The sequence below is a fragment of the Callorhinus ursinus genome, unplaced genomic scaffold (genome assembly GCF_003265705.2).
Source record: "Callorhinus ursinus isolate GAN/ISIS: 27379988/994484 unplaced genomic scaffold, GSC_fseal_2.0 scaffold13, whole genome shotgun sequence".
Lineage (NCBI taxonomy): Eukaryota > Metazoa > Chordata > Mammalia > Carnivora > Otariidae > Callorhinus > Callorhinus ursinus.
Window position 1 is genome coordinate 24,776,248 of NW_027397075.1, and position 21,833 is coordinate 24,798,080.

At 36.9% G+C, this 21,833-nt stretch overlaps 1 protein-coding gene across 14 annotated transcripts in view; it reads left to right on the forward strand.

The window, feature by feature from the left end:
* Positions 1 to 21,833, forward strand: part of RGS7 (regulator of G protein signaling 7) — a 550,220-nt gene that overhangs the window by 509,628 nt on the left and 18,759 nt on the right. For 7 of the 14 annotated variants that reach the window (XM_073899935.1, XM_073899932.1, XM_073899938.1 and 4 more), the window contains 8 exons: positions 7,707 to 7,805; positions 9,018 to 9,079; positions 10,033 to 10,143; positions 11,405 to 11,530; positions 16,276 to 16,462; positions 19,198 to 19,287; positions 21,139 to 21,179; positions 21,475 to 21,555. In XM_073899935.1, coding sequence (XP_073756036.1) covers positions 7,707 to 7,805; positions 9,018 to 9,079; positions 10,033 to 10,143; positions 11,405 to 11,530; positions 16,276 to 16,462; positions 19,198 to 19,287; positions 21,139 to 21,179; positions 21,475 to 21,526 — 768 coding nt within the window. In that variant the 3' untranslated portion in view covers positions 21,527 to 21,555. Of the gene's footprint in view, positions 1 to 7,706; positions 7,806 to 9,017; positions 9,080 to 10,032; positions 10,144 to 11,404; positions 11,531 to 16,275; positions 16,463 to 19,197; positions 19,378 to 19,491; positions 21,080 to 21,138; positions 21,180 to 21,474; positions 21,556 to 21,833 lie in introns of those variants that run through there. The other 7 variants (XM_025877814.2, XM_073899934.1, XM_073899930.1 and 4 more) reach the window with 5 other exon arrangements.

A 21,833-nucleotide genomic window follows, 5' to 3' on the forward strand; every position in this document is an offset into this window, starting at 1 on the left:
TATCCAGAATTCAGTGACATTTTAAACAATCTCTTGAAAATACACAGCCATAGTACCTCCATATTTTTTAAAGTAGCACATACACGCAGAAAGCATTTTTATTCATTCCATGAAAAACACTTGATGCACATAAGAATTTCTGAGCTGAGGACACAGACCAAGCAAGGTTGGCACCACTGGATTAAAGCACTCCGCAAAGCTCAAGACCTTCCTTTTCATGGCTTTTTCCTTATGTGGAATTAGGGTTTTCCAATAGGCACTAAACATTTCTTTTTGTAGTCTTACTTCTTGTTGTCTTTTTCTTCCATCCTTAGAAATATAAACATCATGAGGCCCCAATGTGATCCAAGGACCTTTTCTTTCTTTTAAGGCAGTTTACCTTGATGTCAGGATAAAGAAGCCGCAGGAAAAGTGCCACAAAACCACTCAGGTGCAGTGCTCCAAAGCTTTTGCCCCTAGGAGCTCTCTGAGAGGAAGAGGCAAAGCCAGACCAAACCAGGCTTGTTGGCCCTGCTCTCCGGTGACTGGCCTCACGCAGTTCCTTCCCTCCTCTATGCACAGCACAGCCTCAGGGCACTGGGGACTGGTTTTGTGCTGTGGAACAGCATTCAGAGCTGCAATCATCTCTCCAAAAAGCACATTCAGCCACCCATCACTACTTCTGAATTTTGAAGAATTACTTTTCATAATACCTCACTTTGTGTCAAGCTTTCCCAACAGACACCAACTGAGATATGCTCTGACTCAGAAGAGAAAGCATATGGATGGACAGATAGGACTTACAGATAAGAAAGCCATCATTTACACTGTGTTCTTAATGCTACATGGTACTGATGTCTTACCAGTGCTACACATGGCATTGTGTTTTTTTTTGAAAACTTGAAAAGCATTAATTGGTAATGCTGTGCTTCACATACTATCAGCCCTCACTTAATGATGGGAAAATACCAGGCCTAGCAAGGTGAAATGCTGTAGAGCTGGAATCACTGAGCTCTAAGTGTCTCAGTTGTGGTCTAATTTCCTGTGAATCAATAATGGTAGAACTGCAGGGCCTAACTGCAGAGTTCCATAACCTGAAATTACCAGAGAAAAACAAAAATTCTGAAGAATGCTACAACAAGTAGCATGTATGCCCTTGTCTTCAACAATTGGAGAACGCTGATTTTTTTTTCACTTTTTGATATAGATATAGATATATAGCTTCTCAGAGTCAGAAGTGTTGAATTTGCTAGAATCTTCACAAATCATGTTATTTTACATAGAAAGTTATAGGACTCTTTAAGTCACATACTGGTTTGTCTTATAGATTTATGACCACTGCTACATTAGCTCAATTTGGTTAGTTACTGGAATGACCCATTCAGTCAGATTTAACAAGTCTCTACTTTATGCCAGGTATGTACTGGTTTTTAGGTATTTGGCGGTAGATGGGGCAGGCATGACCTTGCTCCCACAGCTCATGGTCTAATGAGAGTGCACACAGTGAAGAAGCAGACAAATGTCTATACATCTATAACCATGTAATTGTGTTAAGTGGTATATATTAGTCTGCTCAAGCAACCATAACAAAATGCCTCAACCTGGGTGGCTTACATAATGGAAATTCATTTACACACAGTTCTGGAGACTAGAAGTCCCAGATCAAGTTGGGTCTTTGGTGAGAGCTCTCCTCCTGGCCTGTAGACAGCTGCCTTCTTGCTGTGGCCTCACATGGCAGAGATAGAGCTCGGGTGTCTGTCCCTCTTGTAAGGACACCAGCTCCATGGGATTAGGATCCTACCCGATGACTTCCTTTAACCTTGATTACCTTCTCATAGACTCCATCTCCATATGTAGTCACATTGGAGATTAGGATTCCAACATGAATTTCAGAGGGTTGCAACTCAGTCCATAACATGTTATCAAGGGAATTTGAATGATTTGGGATTCTAAATCACCACCCCATTTTATTACAAAAAATACATGGCCATCAACAAACTGTCCCACCACCCTCTGAAGTTTTCACAGTTCTGTCCTTGTGGAGGGGGCAATTCTGTGGGATTGCAAGCCTTAGACAGAAATGGCAGAGGCCAGCCTATCACCTTGGGAACTGTCTTTGCCTTCCATAGCTAATCCGACTATGTCCTTTGCTCATTCTCTTAATGGTGTGACCACCCTCTGTTTTAAACTTCTTCTGGTAAGAAAGTGGAACCCCTGGATTGTAATTCATTTTTGCACACAGATGCTGCCCTTAGCAAAGAGAGCTGCTGTTCATTTCTTTGACAGTCAGCTGTAATAATATTTCTCATGATGATATATCATAACAAGAATAAGGGACCCAGTAAATCCTTAAAGCAGTAATCTATCACATGTACCTAAAGAATATCAAGGATTGGAATATTTATCAAACATATGAAGAGAAAGCTTAGAAGTACATCTGATTTGAGCTATTTTTAAGTATTTAGGATCAGTCAGTTTCTAAATCTGTCTTTACTAAAATACAAAGTAGGTGGAATGTATTTCCTTACGTTTTTATGAAGGAATGGTAATGTAGCATAGCCAGAAAGAAACCAGCCTAATCTAGGCAAATTTTAAGGGCAACTGTGTGCCTGATTTTCTTCAGTCTGTTTCTAAAACTTTAATTAAATAGGTCAGGCTGTGTATCAGCCAGGGTTCCCCAAAGGGTGCAGGAGAGAAAGACGGAGACAGAGTGAGGAAGAGAGAGAGAGAAAGATTTATTTTAAGAAATTGTCTCATGCAGTTGTAGAGGCTTGCCAAGCCCCAAACCTGAAGAGATAGGCCAGTGGCTAGAGTCCCAGGGAAGAAATGCCATCTGCTGACAGAATTCCCACTTGCTTAGAGGAAGTCTCTGTGTTCTGTCCAGGCTTTCAGCTGATTGAATGAGGCCCACACACATTACGGAGGGCCATTGGCTTTATTCAAAGTCTGCTGATTTACATTTTAATCTCATTCAAAAACATCCTCAAAGAAATATCCAGAATAATAATAATGTTTGATCAAATATCTGAGCACTGTGGCCCAGCCAGCTTGACACATAAAATTAACCATCACAGAATGGATCCATGTTGGATTGCTTCCTATAACTTCAGGACCCATATTTCAAAACAAAAGTAAGCTGTTTCTTGTCTCGTTACTTTTCTTTTTTCTGTCACCTTCATTTAGGCATTAAGACACTTCATATTTTACATAATAGCTAATGTGCACATTCTGGAGGAACAGTTAGGAAATTCATGATTAAATGTCTAGTTTTCATGCTTTTAATGCAGTGGCTGTTTATACATAAAACGGTTTATACAGAAAAAAATTGGCATTTCCTCACTTGTATATGCATAATGTGGAATTTTAATTTTAACAGAAGAAACTACTCATGCTTTAGGGTAACAAAAGGGTTTTAAGTAAGAAGTATAGTCAAGTGGCAGGCAACAAACATTCTGCTCAAAATAGCAAAAAGCAGGGAATATTCTAAACCCTTGGGAGTTTGCGGGGCAGAGTTAGCCCCTGGGGGTGACAGGCCCAGGGACTCATCAGGGTTCTCGCTCACTCTCCCATGCCCTCTTTTCTCTGCTCTCTTTGTGCACTGGTTTCCTCCACACACCAGCAGATGTGGTCCCAATCCATTGTCTGGTCGAGCTGAACAATTCAGAAGAAAGAGAAAGATCCCCTCCCTCCACCACCAGTTGGAAAAACCCCAGAGATTTCACTCCACATAGAACGGCATAAAAGCTTCCTGTACTCTTTACTTTCTGTTTTAAAGCAGCGCCGCCTCCCCACCGCCTGCCAAAGATAAAAGTAGGAGAGCATTTTCTTAGACTTCTTCTAAGGTGTGAAGGGAAATCACATATGAACGGGTTTATGTAGAAAGTCAGATCTGTTTCATTTTATGAATAACTTACCCAGTATTCATTTGGATGGTACCCTATGTGAAAAAAAGCTTGTTCAGGCACCCTGGATTTAAATAAATGGGTATATTCATCAAGTCAAAGCATCTTGATTGGTAACTAGCTTTGCTAATGACTCAAAATGGATCCCAATTGGTTAATTTTATTTCCCCCCATTGAGACAATTTCATGTCCCTTCCTCTCCAGCCCTACCTTTTGCTAGCTCTACTCCACCAGCTCTAGGCCAATATTTTAATATAGTTCCTTTTTCTAAAAAAATTGAAAACTTTTACATTTCAAATGATCCTTAGAACTTGTCTGCCAAAGTAGGATCAATTTCCTTACCTCCTTTGTCCCTAAAATAAGCCCTGTACATAAAACTTCATTATTCATGGCCACTTTCACTGTAGCCAAGAATCAAAGTTAAAAGCTTTCACTGGTCCCCAGAAAATGAAAGCCATCCTGACTGATGAAAGAGAGAACTCCTGATGTTTACCTACATGAAACGGAAACTCCATAGTAACCTCAGAGCCCAGAGCTGGTAGCGAGGCTGCTGGAGGGCTGCTTTAAACACCACCTCCCAGGGATTTGGTTCTTAATGGAACTTCCTGAGCCTATGTGCTATGCATGCATATGGAAACAATCATAGAAATGTGGAAGCAGAAGATAGTTTATAGATCAGTTTATTTCCATGATAGCATAAAATGCAGTATTTTTCTAGCAGTCTTTTTAATTATTTTTAATCTTAACCACAAAACTTACTGTTAAAACAGTCAGCTCTCTTACCTTATAAGCATTATTTACTTGAGTATAGATTTTTATTAAGGACTTTAAGTAATTAAACTAAGGTAAACAAGAATGCAGTGTTCAAGCTTTAGAGTCTTTTTGTTTTCTTTATCATAAATGAATGTCTACAACTGAAAAATTGTAAACCTTGGAAAATGTCTACATTTATTGTCTATGATTATTGAATAATTGATCTTTCATTTGCTTAATTTTTATTTTTTTTAGTTTTTATTGTTATGTTAATCACCGTACATCATTAGTTTTCTTTTTTTATTTATTAGCAACTTAAATGCAGTTAATTTATTTTTTATTTATTTTTTTATTTATTTATTTTATTGTTATGTTAATCACCATACATTACATCATTAGTTTTTGATGTAGTGTTCCATGATTCATTGTTTGTGCATAACACCCAGTGCTCCATGCAGAACGTGCCCTCTTTAATACCCATCACCAGGCTAACCCATCCTCCCACCGCCCTCCCCTCTAGAACCCTCAGTTTGTTTTTCAGAGTCCATCGTCTCTCATGGTTCGTCTCCCCCTCCGATTTCCCCCCTTCATTCTTCCCCTCCTGCTATCTTCTTTTTTTTTTTCCTTAACATTTATTGCATTATTTGTTTCAGAGGTACAGGTCTGTGATTCAACAGTCTTGCACAATTCACAGTGCTCACCATAGCACATACCCTCCCCAATGTCTATCACCCAGCCACCCCATCCCTCCCACCCCCCACCACTCCAGCAACCCTCAGTTTGTTTCCTGAGATTAAGAATTCCTCGTATCAGTGAGGTCATATGATACATGTCTTTCTCTGATTGACTTATTTTGCTCAGCATAACACCCTCCAGTTCCATCCGTGTTGTTGCAAATGGCAACACTTGCCTAATTTTTATTTTTTTATTTTTTTAAAGATTTTATTTGTTTATTCATGAGAGACACAGAGAGAGAGAGAGAGAGAGAGAGGCAGAGGGAGAAGCAGGCTCCCAAGGAGCAGGGAGCCCGATGCGGGACTCGATCCCAGGACCCTGGGATCATGACCTGAGCCGAAGGCAGACGCTTAACCATCTGAGCCACCCAGGCGCCCGACACTTGCCTAATTTTTAAAAAATCAACCTCACCAGTTACTTCAGAGTTCAAAGTTCAGAGATGACTGTTAGTAGTTCACATAGGCCTTTTCTGTTTCTTTGGTGGAGATTAAGTCTCCTTGTACTTCAGGCCCTATGCTCCCGTTATTATCTTCTTTCATAACACTTATCACAGTTTTAATCGTGTGTTTATTTGTGTGATTATTTGTGTAACATGTTTCCCTCCACTAAGTTGTGAGTTCCAGTGGAGGAGAAAACGTATCTATCTTTGTTTACTTCTGTATCCCTAATGCTCAGCATTATATCCAGCATATAATAGGTGTTTAATAGATGTTGAATGATTAAATGAAAGAACAGAGGAAGTTTAAGCCATTCGGTTCAGTCCTATTAATAATTAATTCACAGCATATGTGCTGATCGTTGGGTTGAAATTGTTGCCTGGTGATAGAACCTGAGTTCCCAGAGGTTGAGATGAGGTCGAGAGAGGGCAGATTGAAAGACTTACCAAAGACAGTCTAAAGTGGATGGTTCAGGTAAGTTAAAGCCAAGTCAAAATCTACTGAAGAAAGCCTAAGAGCAAAGTAATGGGGAATTACAAGGGAAAAACCAAGTCCATCCAGAGGGTCCAGGTATAAAACCAACAGGTGACCATTAAGAAAAGATAGAGTCTGAGTGAAAACAGGTCCAGAACAAAACACCTTTGAATTTAGAGATACTGGTGAAGTTGGTGATGAACCTGAAAATTGGCTCAGTTAAGCATCTGGATCTACCCTTTTCTGATTTTAAGAGTTTCTTCCAAAACTATCTGGTAACTTTAATTTTGTGGGCTCATGAAGTTTTATGTCCTTACCTCTCATCCTCATGTCCAAAGAAACAGTGCTCCATAGCTCATATTAAATCCTTTATTTTAAAATAATAATTCTTTGATATTAAAGAAAAAGCTATCTGGCTTCTCCCTTGAGTTGACATGTGAGATGTCTCGCTCTCAGTTGAAGATTTTTTTGTCTTTTTAAGTCTCCAGATCTTTATTTGTACTTACTAAGCAATAGGTCTCTTCTTTTTTAAGATTTTATTTATTTGAGAGAGAAAGAGAGAACGAGCAGGGGGAGGGGCAGAGGGAGAAGCAGACTTGCCGCTGAGCAGGGAGTCTAACTCGGGGCTCGGAGCTCAATTCCAGGGCCTGAGATTATGACCTGAGCTGAAGGCAGACACTTACCAGACTGAGCCAACCAGCCCCCCCATAATAGGTCTTTCTCAAAAAAGAATATCCCTAAGTAATAGGTTTGACCTTTTGACAAAATACAAAAGAAGCACTGGGGCATCAAGAATTCCAAAGTGAAAACTTTGGGATCACTGATGTTTGCAAAAAGCACCCAGTGGCCACGGAATGGCAAGGCCAGTACGGTGAGGTAAACGACCAAATAGCCAAGTTGGGAAAGTTGGAGCACTCTGGGGTGTCTTTGATCACACTAGCCGAGACTAAATCAACAATGGAATTGTTAACCTTGTCTCTCTCCTCAGTATTCCATTCTTTAAAACTCAAATTATTTTTGTTTTCTTTTGGCTTACTAAATTTTTATTCTATTCTATATCCACCCTTATTTTATTCTGAAATCAGCACTTATTAAATGTTATATAGTGTTGTTGTTCCCCAACTTAGTACTCTCAGTCCACCCCCAAATCTTATTATCAGACTTACCATGTTCTTTCCATATAATCAATTATTCTGTCAAAGTTAATAATCTAACCACATATTTTTTCAAAGAGCTATGCTTCTATTTTATATTCATATGATATTTATGATAGCAGTGCCTTTGAATTTTAATAAGAAGCTTCATCAAATATGCAGCAAAACTTTGAGTTACCTTGCTGAATATATAACACAAAATTACCTTTTAGAAAGTCTGTGACTATAAATGGTATTTTGTCCTAACATATTTCTTTTTTACTTTAATATAGTCTGTCTATGGTTTACAAAATGACATTAGAAGTCACAGTCCTACCCACACACCCACACCAGAAATGAAACCTCCAACAGAAGATGAGTTACAACAACAGGTGGGTCAGTCTATAAAATGACCTGCTGACGGTTTACAGAGTAGTAGCTATAAAGACTACCTGGTGAATGTTAATGGGAGGGGTTTTCAAAAAGTTATTTGTGTGGTTGACTGTTTCATAGAGAAGAGTTGCAGTTAAAAGGTAGTGAAATCATTTAATTGTAAGATATGTAGTCACCTGGAAATGTATCACTATATGCAGATGGTTTCCAAATCTCTTCACTCTTTAATTCCCCAAATCCTGCGTCCTCTAACCAATTTTTAAAAAGGATGCCCACTGCTGTTTAGATGCCTCCATTTCAAGAGTTTTTTCGTACTCTGGAGCTCTTCTTGAAGAAGGAGAAGACAAGAAGCTGGTCACATTGAGTCATGTGTTTTATGTATCCAGTCTTGTGACATGATCTTCACAGAGTGCTTTTTCTTATTCTCCTGGTACTGCTCTCCATAAGCCTCTTGAAGTTCTCCCTTATTAACACTGGTGTACAGTTATGGTATACATCGTGTCTTGTTTCACTAATTGATCAATAGTTTTGCCTCCAAGCCATATTTCAAAGCAAACACCAGTGTCTCTTAAATCAAATAATAGTGAAATCTCTTGATTAGCTTGGTCATGGGGCTTTTTCCCCTTTTTATTCTTTTCCCCTAATATGTTATTGTGATATTGGTTTATCAATAGTGTAATAATACTTTTTCTGGTATATTTATAATCACAGTGAATGGAAAGTAATTTAGAGAGTTTTACAGTTTTCCATATATGATTAGGTCCATGTGTTTGTCCTGAAATGTTGACAAAATTATTCCCAAAACATGTATCATTGATGCTTTCTTGGGCTAGTACTAGGAAGTAGGATTTACTTTGAAATTATAGTACAAATAACACATATGTTTATTTTCTGAATTTAATATTGGGGGGTGATTCTGATTTGGTTATTCACTATGAATAAATGTTTACAATCTCTAGAACATTTTTAAAATAAAGTTACATTTTGTTAAAGCATGCAGAATGTTCAAATTCATTGCTGTTCTAAAGTGATATTGGCTATGTTTATATTCAAACACTTTAATTTTCAGAGCTGTCTCATTTGATTTTTCAGACTTTTGAAATTTTACTTAGAACATATTCTTATTTAGAATTGCCCAGTCTATCAGAATTTAGAGTTGAAAATTATGAAAATGTCACTACTTATTTAACTACTTCTTTAACTCTTTTCAGATTAAATATTGGCAAATACAGTTAGACAGACATCGGTTAAAAATGTCAAAAGTTGCTGATAGGTAAGTATTTCAAGATACCCGTATAAATAAAAAAATTTCATGTGACAGTCAAATGCACTAAAAATGGAATCCTGTAAGAAATGTTATTTTGTTTTTCCATTTTGCACATAGAAAACTTCCAAAGAACCCTTCTGTTATAGTTTAAATGACAGAATGATCATTACTATCTTCAATCTGTAGAGATCCAATCCTATGCAACCAGAATCAGATACAGAGGACAATTCCGAGGAGTTGAATTTTTCACTCCTGCTGAGAGAAATGAAACTTTCAATTTATCAAGTTTCTTTTTGGCAACTTAGGGCCTCTCTGTAAATTCATCTTAACATTCACACTTTTCAGTTACTGCATGACTTCAGAATTTGAATTAAACACAGATTTTAGATATTTTCATTTCTTCATTTAAATCTGTTATTAATGGCACGCGTCTTCTTTACTTTGGAGCATTGTCAAATCCTACCTCTCCAACTTCTTTCCTCTCCTCTCCATCTTTTTCTTTTCTTTCTTTTTTTGAATACAGATTTTTTAAGAAATGTTAGTGCTTTGCCCTTTACCTAACTCCTGTAGATACTTTTGACAAAAATTCCCTTTTAACCCGTTCTCCAAGTTGGCTAAAATCAATTCAGCTGTGGGTGGACTGGTTGACTAAAGTTTGGAACTGACTCTTAGCACTGCTTTTTACACACTGATGCCTTCCATTTTGCTTCATTTGAATGGAAGGGTGTTGCCTCACTTGGATTAGGCATGAGTAGACATGGACTCCTTAGCCACATTTCCCTCCCAAGATGCACCAGTTGATGCGTGTAAGTTACCGAAACATAAAAACTGCCATTAGATTTTACTCTATAAGCAAGCAATTCCTTGGCCAGACTTTTTTATTTTGTATTCCTTATTTTGGGCTGGATATAACCTCAGCCAGAAAAACTAAGGAAGATGAAAATGTTTTTTCTCTCTAGTCTGTTAAGTTACACGGAACAATATTTAGAATATGACCCATTTCTTGTGCCACCTGACCCTTCTAATCCATGGCTGTCTGATGATACTACTTTCTGGGAACTTGAAGCAAGGTATGTGACATTTTCTCTTCTCTTCAAGTATTTCACTTATTTCAGGGTTTAGTTGAAATAGGAAGAATTCTATAGCTGATAACTGTAAGGTCAGTTTTAGTTTTACTCTGTCTCTATTAGCTCATGATATAAAGTTCTCACTCAAGGTAATGGTTTTTGAACCTTAGATACTTGCATTTGTGTTCAGATTTGCATTTCCGGAGGACTGGCACAAAATTAGAGGGATAAGAGTTTCAGAATAGACTATTCAGAGTTGAGATCTTCAGTTCTTGAAACTTAGTGCATTGTTTTAGCTTCTTTGAAAATCCACAGGGCCACGTTCATTTTGCTGTATTCAAGCAAAGTGAATGCTAAATCCATACTTATTTAAGCCCAATACAAGTAGGCCTTTATAAATTCAATTTTAAAACAAAATGAACTTACCATAAACACTCTAAGAGAATCTGACAAGAGAACTGACTTCTTAAGAAAACCAAGGCACAATTTAAGACTTCCTGGTTTCCTTCCTGAGAAGGGAAGACTTAGATCACTGATCTTGACAGTCATGAAAAGAGTAGCACCTCTTACTCTACAGAGTGAGGATTTTGTACTTAGTGGCACTTCACTAAACTGTGTTTATGGACCTTTTCTTTCCTTTACCCACATCCAGTGTTCTTAAATGTTTGACAAGTGCAAAGTCTTCATCCATAAGTTCTAGATTTTATAGATGAGGAATTTGGGCCCCAGAACGTTGTGACTCAGCTAGGATTAGGTCACACATTTCATCAACAGCAGACTCATAACCAGAATTGAGGCCTTTTGGTTCCCAATGCATTTTCCCCCAGTACAACATACCACCTCAAGACGGCATTGTATACTAGCTAAGAAATGAGCTTTGAGGTCAAAATGTCTAGACTATTGCCCCTTATTACCTCTCAGACACTGGCAAGTTATAACTCTCTTTGTGCCTTGATTTCTTCATCTGTATAGTGAGAACATAACAGTACCTGTCTCTTAAAGTTGCAGGAAAATATCTAAAAGAGAGAATCCATCTAGAGCACTAAGCACCTAATGCTCAATAAACATTAGATACCACTGTTAATGCCTAACATATACCTCAACATAATTTCATGCAAAACCATCAGTCACAGATATTTTTTTCTGAAAGATATGTTAAAGATGGGAACTTCCCCAGTATATATGATTCTGAAGGGAAATGTAATCACAGAAGATAGAATTGGTAGTGAAAGGAATATATTTGGCTTTGTTTTATCTCCGAAAGCAAAGAACCAAGCCAGCAGAGGGTAAAACGATGGGGTTTTGGCATGGATGAAGCACTGAAAGACCCAGTTGGGAGAGAACAGTTCCTTAAATTTCTAGAGTCAGAATTCAGCTCAGAAAATTTAAGGTAAGACACATTGTTTGTATCTTATTCTATGTCAGAGAGACTTACTGTAGTATGTCTGGTTATTTTGCACTAAATAGATCAGTCACTCTCTAACCAACATGATGATGATATGAACCCATTGAATTTCTCCCTCTTGATGGAGGGAAAAAAGCTAAAAAAAAAAGGCAAAGCCTGCCCAGCATTATCAATCTCTTATAATGGTTTATTTTTATACTTTTTCTTGATCTTTTAAGTATATAAATTTGACTCATTTGAAATGGACTCTGTAAAGAAGCGTAATACTTGGACTAATGTTTGGCAAATGAGGACTGGCCAATAATATTTATGCAGTTAAATTATCATTATTTATCAATATTAGTCTTCTTTGCATATTGCTTCCTAAGTAAGGTCTAGGAAAAGAGATTTGGGTGCCTATGAAAAATAACCTGAAACAAAACTATGGGGCAGCTCATTCACTTTGTGCATTTAAATGCAGCCTCAGGGCAGTTGAGATCCACACCACACTGAGCTGTTAGTAGAAAAGGGGTGTGCATTCCACCCATCTGTTGTGAACATCATCCTTAACATATTTTTGAAATTTTTCTAACTTAAGAGGCACCTGGAAATTGAATTTTTAAATGTGAGACACTGCAATAGATTTTAGTGACTCTGTTTAAGATCACTGAAGTGAGTGATAACTTTCCACTACATAAAAATGTTTTTCCATGAACTCTTTCATTCATTATTCTTTTGAAACATGATACCCTAATTTACTTTCCCATGACTTATGCAGTCCTGTGAAATTCATTTACAGAAAGGTCTCAGCATTCATTTATTTTCATTGGAACAGTACATACAGCTCCAGGCATTGTCACATTCTTTTCAGATGATTTAACAGATACCAATACCAAACCATTCAGAAATAATGTAGAACTTTGACAGATGTCCTGTGGTTTAAGCAAGATAACCACAGATGGAACCTGGAGGAATGTTATTATATATGTGTACTTGTCATGAACTGTTGGGATGTAGCTTCCTATTCTTTCAAGTTTATGGGAACCCTTTTTGACAGGGTTATTACAAGATCTACAGTTGCTAAGGATTCTTTTTTACATTGAGGCCACATCGTCAATTATTGAGTATAAGAATGCATTAAAAAATAGAGCAGAGATAAAGAATATTTTTTGGCCTTTTAGAGGATGGGGAGGTAGAATTTCCTCTAATTCTCTAAGTTTTTAAATAAGTGCTGACATCCTTGGTATCATGATGAAGAAATAAACAAGTAATAAGCCTCACCAGGGTCACCTAACCAAATAAAAATGATTCTAGTGGTGGATACAGAGAAGAAAAGAGATCACAACACAAAATGGTGGTTATTTAGACCAGAGAAGTATAGACGGATAGTTAACCCAGAGCTGGAGGTCAGCAAAGGCATCACAGGGGAAATGGCTTTAGGCTATGACCTGGTTGTCAAGAGATAACCAGGCTGAAATTCTACCTCCCCATCCACTAAAAGGAAGAGGGAAGAAGCTTTGGGCAAAGGAAAGAGTAGGTGCAAACTCTGTTTCAAGGATGAATTGAATGACTGCTGATTCCTTGGTTCAAGCCTGAACCATATCTTAACTCAATAATTCTATGCTATGCTAATTTTCGAGCTAAGTCATTTCGTATAAGAAATATGACATATTTTATATGTATATATAAATATACATATTTTATATGTACATTATATTATAATTATATCCACTACTGCTGTAAGTATGCCACGCTATATTTTGTGTTTACTATTTCTGATTATCACACACCTAATCATAACAACAAAAATGAAGTGTAAACATTCTTGCCCCATTTTCAGATAAGCAAAATATGTCTGAGGGAAGGTAATCATCTTGTCCAAGTCACATTGGCTAGTAAATCGCTCATGACTTTCTATAAACCGATACAGGCTACATTCCATTGCTCCCCAAATCTGTGCCCCATTTCTTCCGCTTAGGTATCTGGTGTAATAGATTACAACTACCTAATAGTTCACTGGCAGGGCTAATTGAGCTTAAATAAGTCTCAGTGCATCTTATCAAGCAGCAGCCTTTAAGCACCTGCTCTTTACACACTGAGACACTCATATGAGCATTTTCTTCAAGTATTAAGACAGAAAAAAAAGTCAAGAAATACTGCTTATTGATGACTACTTCTTCCTCAGATATAACCTCTGCTATCCACTGGTGTGTTTTTGCTCATTCCTTTTTCAGGTAAAGCACGTAGCCTACCAAAAGTACTAAGTAAACATAGTAACATGAGTTTTGTTGTTGAGTGTCTAAAAATATGTCAGGCACTCAAAAGTGCCTTTTACATTATTTATCTTATTTAATCTAACAGAAACCAATTGAGATAGACATTATCATCCCATTTTACTGATGAAAAACTTAAGACTCAAAGACATTAAAACACTTCTTCATGTTCCACCTACCATATATTAAGGGGGATGGGATTTTACCAGAATCCTTTCCATTCTACTAACTTATTATAGCACCTACAGTAAGGTCAAGAATAAGGAAGGTGATGATGCTCTTAGGGAGATATTTGAGGGAGTGGTCAAATGCCATCTGAGTGTTCAGGTGAAGCAGGTCATCTTCTGCGAATTATCCAGGGGCAAACCCTAGCTATGAAACTCATCCTACTTATGACACTCATAGTGGGCAACCTTAAATAAGTAACTTAATCTCCGTTATCTTCAGTTGCCGTTTCTTGAAAATGGGGGAAATAATAGCACATACTCTAGAATTGTAGGAACTGCATGAGTTAATAGAGCTAAACCATTTAGAGCAGTGCCTGCACTTATATATTAGTGTAGATGTTGTTATTAATACCTCCTCAACCCTTTATTAATTTGTCTGTACTTTCAAATTCATTAAGATATCACTGCATCTATAACAGCTTTCCTAGAACTCCCTTTTCCAGCCCAGTGCTTGCCCAGCAGAAGGCTCTTTCTTGCTCTGCACTCCCACACTGTGTCGTTTGTGCTATTCCTCAGGAGTCCCTCCTGGGCTTCCTAATATTAGGCAGCCTTTTGAATGGTGTATCTTTTTCTCTAGTAGTTCTTTGAGGACAGAAAAATTCTTTTGATTAAGGTGTTAAAAGCATGCTGGAATGAACTTGAATGAGCATTGATTACAACATTTATGCTCCCTCAGATGGCACATGGCATTCCTATTAAATTGCACAGTGTCCAGGGGCGCCTGGGTGGCTCAGTCATTAAGTGTCTGCCTTCGGCTCACGTCATGATTCCAGGGTCCCGGGATCGAGCCCCGCGTCGGGCTCCCTGCTCACAGGGAAGCCTGCTTCTCTCCCTCTCCCACTTCCCCTGCTTGTGTTCCCTCTCTCACTGTCTCTCTCTGTCAAACAAATAAATAAAATCTTTTTAAGAATCAAAATTGCACAGTGTCCAAATCTCTTGTTTTTGGAGGAAGTGGTCTTGAGCCTTCCCTTCTGAAAGCAGTAATGGTAGTTTCATCTGTAAGGCATTGTCTAAATCTACTGTTACATATATGTAGTAAACAACAGTAAACCTACTGTTACATATATGTACAGGAAAATGATCTCTAGAAACTGGAAACTCACTAGATTGAGTAGTATTTGCTATTCTAACTCTAGTTCCACTGTTTTATTGCTTATTTCTGACCTTTCATTAATGCCCAAGTTAAAACTTAGTAATTTTGAAGGTTCTGCTTGTCTGTCATATACCTCTTAAGACTCTATAGCCTATAGTGACCGTCTTTGTGGCCATTTGCCCATTTCATGCATGACTACATCTGCCGTTAGAGCGATAATGGTCCATGTTGAGGATAACATAGACCTAGTAATTCCTTTTTCATATTTTTTTTCATTTTAACAAATTATAATGATATACATATTCATCTTTTCAACATTATTTCTAGTTCTAACCAAAACATATAACATAGAGCAAAATTTAAAGAAATGACCTTGCTATTTGCTCTTATCAACCAAAATAGGTTCTGGTGTTCTTTCCTTACAGTATAAATATTCTATGTAGAAGTATATAAAAAATATTTATATTTTTAGAAGTATGTATTTGTTTTTTCAGAGCTTCTGAATTGCTATAATGCCTCTGCAAATTTAAACCTTTAAAACAATGGCATGTGAAAGCTTGTTGCTTCTGTCATTCCATAACTCTCTGAATTAAATAGACTAAAATTAGTTACTTGCCCCAATTTCTCCATCTAGGGCCTTTTCTGATCTTGTGTCCAGTCCTCTTTTAATTCCAGTAAAGCTTCACTGTAATTCCCTTGCCAGGTAGAGCAGAAAATCCTCTCCATTCCAACCCTCATTGCTCAAATGGACAAAAGATCCAAAGAATACAGTATAATGCCCTACTTTATCCCCCAAGCAGATGCTCTATGTCACTCACTGTAATTCCTTTCAAACTCCTCTTCCTTTCTAATAAATGGTTCTTTAGCAGTGCTATTTTGCTCTACTAAAAATTAAAGTGTAAAGAATCGGGGCTCTGGGAGATCTGCTTTCAACAACAAACACTTAAAAGAGATTGTTTTCCAATATTTCCTTTTGAAAACTTTGTTATCTTTGAATACAACTAATGGAAAAAATAAAAAAGGCCATATATTGGAAGCCCTCAGAAAAAGAGGAGCTCATTATTATGCATTATTGTGAATGGTATGGTCAGTCAATATTATAAGAATTCACAGATTATGAGGTATCACAGTTATTGCTTGGTGTCTCATTTTGCATAGATTCTGGCTAGCAGTGGAGGACCTGAAGAAAAGGCCTATTAGAGAAGTCCCTTCCCGAGTTCAGGAAATATGGCAAGAATTTCTGGCTCCAGGAGCCCCCAGTGCCATTAACTTGGATTCTAAGAGCTATGACAAAACCACACAGAATGTGAAGGAGCCTGGACGATACACATTCGAAGATGCTCAGGTTGGTATGTGGGTGGGCCTCACAGTATGCGAGCTCACAAATGTGTTCCCAGGAAGTTGGCATTTGAGATAGTTTTGCTTTATTTTCCTTTAATTGGCAGCCAGGCTTAATATTTTCAATTTAGGTAACCGTATGTAAAATAACTCCAACTGATTTAAAAGAAAACAGAGACACATTAAAATGAACAGTTTCTAGAATTCTGGGAATGTCTTATAAATTTGAAAGTTTTTATGTGAAAATTTCTTGAAGGGGAATAGTTGAAATATTGAACACTTTTACTTCATTTTCTACTTTGTCACCCAGTATATGAGAAAACACTTATCTAATGATGACCCCACCTCAGTAGTACATATTTGAAATCTTAAGGTATCTTCCAATGTGGAGATTCTAAGATTCTGAGACTCCTAAATTATTCATTATTGTGACTAGTCAGAACTAAACTGAAGTAGCTTAAAGTTACATCACACTCAAGCCAGTTCTTTGATGATACAATGAAATAATAGATTTAGGCATGTATGAATAATCCTACTTAACTTTTTAATCTGTGAAGAGAAAAAAAGAAATTTATATTAAGATTTAATTTTCCTAAGACAAATTTATGTTGTTATTAATTTTCTCAGTGGTTTTTTTTTCAAACTGGACATAATTGCCTCCTTAGACACAATCTGAATTTCTACTTTCTCTTTAAAAAATTGTGCTCAAGAAGAAAAATTAACTTGAAATGAGAGGATATTGTTTTCCTGATGATGTACTGAAATTGGCTTTTAAGTCGGAACATGCATACTTCTGAATTTTTCAAACCTCTTCTAGAGAAGAATCTTAGTTCTAGAAAGTATCTTGTTTTTCAGATAACCACATTACTAAATAAAATATAGAAGATGAAGAATAAGACACACACATGCCCTTACTTATTAGCATTTTCAGTGGAAAGTACATTTCTCCTGGCTTTGGTTTAAAGAAACCAGCCATGGTATAGAAAACGAACACAGGTTGAAACAGCTAACCAGATACCCATTCTCTCTGGCTCTGCCATGGTCTTCTATGTGGAAATAATTACAGGGACACATGAGAGTGAGCAGGATGGAAATTCTACTCACTTCTACTTCTCGCTGATTTATCTTTCTTTCAGTTCAAGATAAAATTTCAAGCATTTTTCTAGAGCCAACGATGTGTAAAATGTTTGGAATAACCTTCCTAAAGTCTTAAAAGGAACATTTCTTTGTTATCTGTGGCATCAAAAATATTCTTTCTTAATAGGTCTTCAATAAAATGAAAAGGCATAATTTTCTATAGAAAATATTACCACCTGACCCTGGGCTTCTTTTTCAGTTAAGTTCAGATATTTAACTCCAGTTTTTGCTGGGGTTTTAACCTCACTTCAAAAATATAGTAATAGAAATTCCTAGCATTATTTAAGACACATATGGACATAATAATGGGTATAATAATGGTTCCCAACCTCACTGAGGTTTTGTGAGGATTAAATTAATACAGGCAAGCACTGGATGTGTGCCTGGCATATATTCAAGTAGATCTGAGCACTTACTATGCATACCCCCCTTCTTTGCTAAACATGTATCATCCCTTTAATTCTCACAACAACCTTATTTTACAGATTAGAACACCAAGACTCAGAAGGGTGGATAAATCAGCCTAAATGTGTATGTTCGTAGGTGGCAGGTCTTGAGCACAATAAGATCTGAATCCCAAAATACTTGACTCCAAAGGAAGACATCACCCCACTTTTCCAACAGCATATTCTGATAGGGTCCCTAATGTACCATACTCTTGGAGATGAGCCTTGGGCTAGATATTGAGCAAGAGTAACTCCAGTTATTGCAGGTGTGTTTGAGACCAGGGAAACAGCATCATTTCTTAAAATATATATTCTCTGCAAACAAAAAGAGATTGGGACATCGAGGATACTCTCTGCATCTAACTGGTATTTCACTAGATTAAAAGGATGGAGTATTTATGCTCCATTGAGCTGCAGTGGGCCAGAGCAGAATCTCCCTAGATTGGGCCAGCTGTGAATTGTATGAATATATTTTTTTTCCTTGACTTCTTTGCCTACCAATATTCATTATCAAGATAGAATGCAGCAGACTGATTAGGATTAAACTATTAAATATTTACCTAATCTGTCACTAAAGGAGTTTTTTAAAAAAACATACAAACTGAGAGATTTAGCAATTAAATATCACAAAACTTGTTTTTGGACTTGTGCTCTGGCCCAGAGTGGATATGGATGACAATTTTCCACATAATTTGCACTGAAGAGATGATTCATCCTGGCAGTCTGCATCCTCCAAGTATATGTAGATGCCAGAGGTATCTAGGATGATTACTTGATCTTGACTTCATATCATTCACTTTTGGCCTGGAATAATTTTAAGAGATAGCAGATTTATATTCTCAAATGACCTATATAAATCAACCACTTGATTTGAAATCACTTCATGACATTCCATTAACTGAATTCCATTTTTTTAAAGGACTGGATGTGATTTGCCTCCTCTGTAGCTCTCAAACCAGTTCAAATATTGACCCATGAATAAAATAATAAATCTGAAGATTTAGATGTCCTGTAAACACCAAGTATTTTCATCAACCTTATATTATTAATTTTAGCTGCTTCCAGATTTGTTTTTGGGCCATATCCTATATTCTTATCACAGTATTTGATTTTCCCTGAGAAAGAATAAAGAAGCACTTCAATCATTATTTCTTTTTAGGAGCACATTTACAAATTGATGAAAAGTGATTCATACCCACGTTTTATAAGATCCAGTGCCTATCAAGAGCTTCTACAGGCAAAGAAAAAGGTATTGGTTCTTTGTGACCTTTTTCGATCTGGTTCAGTTGTAATTATATGGAGTAGTTCCTTCTGCTGAGCCCAGGGTATTGGACAAATGGTAAGTGAACACACTCCAAGACCTTCCCCAAACCTTTGCATTTTATAAGGGCCATTTAAGGTGTTTTTGTTTGGTGATTGCTTATTTTCTTTTTCGTTTTGTTTGTTTCTGCAGATGTTCATGCTTTACAACGTTTTTTAAGAAGCTGTTTTCGTGTTTCATGTTAGTCTTCTGTATGTCTAGTTTAAGGAAATAAAAATTACAATAGTGAAAAGGAAAGAACATCATTAAGTCAAAAACTTGAAGAGGGGTTTCTCTTTCCAGTAAGCTCAAGTGTGTTTTTGGCCACATACCCCATAACTAAATATAGACTCATATTTTTCAATGAAAGTTGTCAAAATGTAGTAATGTTCGCTTCAGAATATTTTAATTTGATATTTATCCTGGATTACTTAGTATCCCTAGGATAAATTTTACATACCTAAGAAGGTAGCCAAACACATTTTGGAAGAGCTGCAATAGACCTCATTATTCAATTAATGTTTATAATCAGTGTAAACAATAAAGCAGAGTATGGAAAATCTGAATATAAAAATCAACACTATTCATTATTTTTTAATGTTAAAATAGTCTATAACTTCTTGAAATTTTGAGATTAAATTGTAATTTTGTGTGATTGATGACTGTCATCTAGGCTAATGGGAGTTTTCAAAGTCCATGGCCTCTGCAGATACCCTGTCTTTGCAGGTACCCTGTCTTTGCAGGTGCCCAGTGCAGCTTCACTAGCCACGTGGGGTTGTTTACATTTAAATTTAAATTAGTTACAAGTACATAAAATTCTAGCCAGAGTTCAAGTGCTCAATGGCCACAGCATAAGGCTTCTGAAATATTGGACAACATAGAATGAAGTTCACATCTTTTCAGAAAGTTCTGTTGGACACAAGTGCTCTACAGAATTGATGTAATCGATAGAAATCTAGTCCTGACAGAAAATTATGAGAAAATTCAGAAAATATTCCACGAGATTTTCAAATATGTAGGATTTACACATGTCAGCGTAAAACCTTTACATATCTACTTCATTTTAGTGTCATTTTATTTTGCTTGAAACCATACCATTTTGTTTGCACAGGAAGAGTTTTGGTGTTAAAAAATAAAAGTACTAATAAAAACAGAGCCTGTGCCCTGTGTCTAGCGTCCTTCTTTGGCAGCTCTCCTACCTTCCTGGTCCCTTGATTTAGAACATGGATTTGCTGTTGCATCATTTCATCATCCTGTCTTTCTCCACTCTGTTTTCTTTGCTTTCTTTTTATTTATGTTCCCTAGTTCCCTTTGCCCCATCCCACCCCACTCATGTAAGTCGGAACACTCAATGGATCGCAGAACATCTTTTGAGAAATTTGCACAGAATGTGGTAAGTTTTGTTTTTTTGAGGAATTACAAATCATTAAGTCCAATTCAGAAAGTTTCCCAATTTCTAACCCCATCTCTCACCTTGCATCCTTTGATGTAACAACGAAAGTATTGTCTTTATTCAAATTCAGAACTTTGTGCTTCCTGCTTATCTTTCTGTCCCAACTCTTTCTAGAGTAAAGATGTCATCCATGAAAAACCACACGTATCAAACTAAGGTTTGGAAAGAAGTGTATATTATGACATATAAAATGAAGAAATGATATTTTTTGTATTTTTATTTTTATTCCATGTATCCCTTTCTTTCTTAAAGATAGTGCATGCGTTTCTACATGCTCTTTCTCTTAGCCTTCCCTAAAGCTTAAAAGATAAAGAACAATAAGGGTTCTGTGCTTTTTACTTCTGCAGGGAGAAAATGACCTAATGAGCAGTTTAAAGCCAAAGACTTGGTATGAATGGTGGTCGGTGACAAGATATGCCCCACCAAAGACCCACCAGCATGCCTCTCTTATGCTTTATTTTTCAGGAAGGTGTTGAAAACTGTTGCATAAATCATCCAGGAAACCAGTAGTTTTCCTACCACTGTTTTCTTAGTATCTTGCCATGTGTTTTGGTGATATTTTGGTGATATATTTGTTTGTGGGATTCTTTTTTTTTTTTTTTTTTGTATTGTGCCAGTGCCTTTGGAACTTTCTGACGTTGTGTGAGCTCAAACTAAAGCCTTCAACACATTTATTTTTATAGGGCAGAAACATCCCTATTTTCCCATGCCATAAAAACTGTACACCAACACTGAGGGCCAGCACTAACCTGTTATGAAAAGAGGTAGAAAAATCTTGGTTTATACTCAAGTTTGTCTGCATTGTCTGTTGAGTTGTGTGGTTAGCTCCATGCTGCTCTGTGTGTGTGTGTGTGTGTATATGTGTGTGTGTGTGTGTGTTGTGGCTTTTGCTGTGATGGCCAGTTAAGTGGAGTTATGTGTGTTAAAATGTAAGCAAATTGGATTCAACAAAGATGCCATTTTTGTTTTTAGTTTCCTTCAAGGATCTTTGTGGCGGGGAATGTTAATCACTTCTATTTATGAATTGCCAGTTGTGACTCGG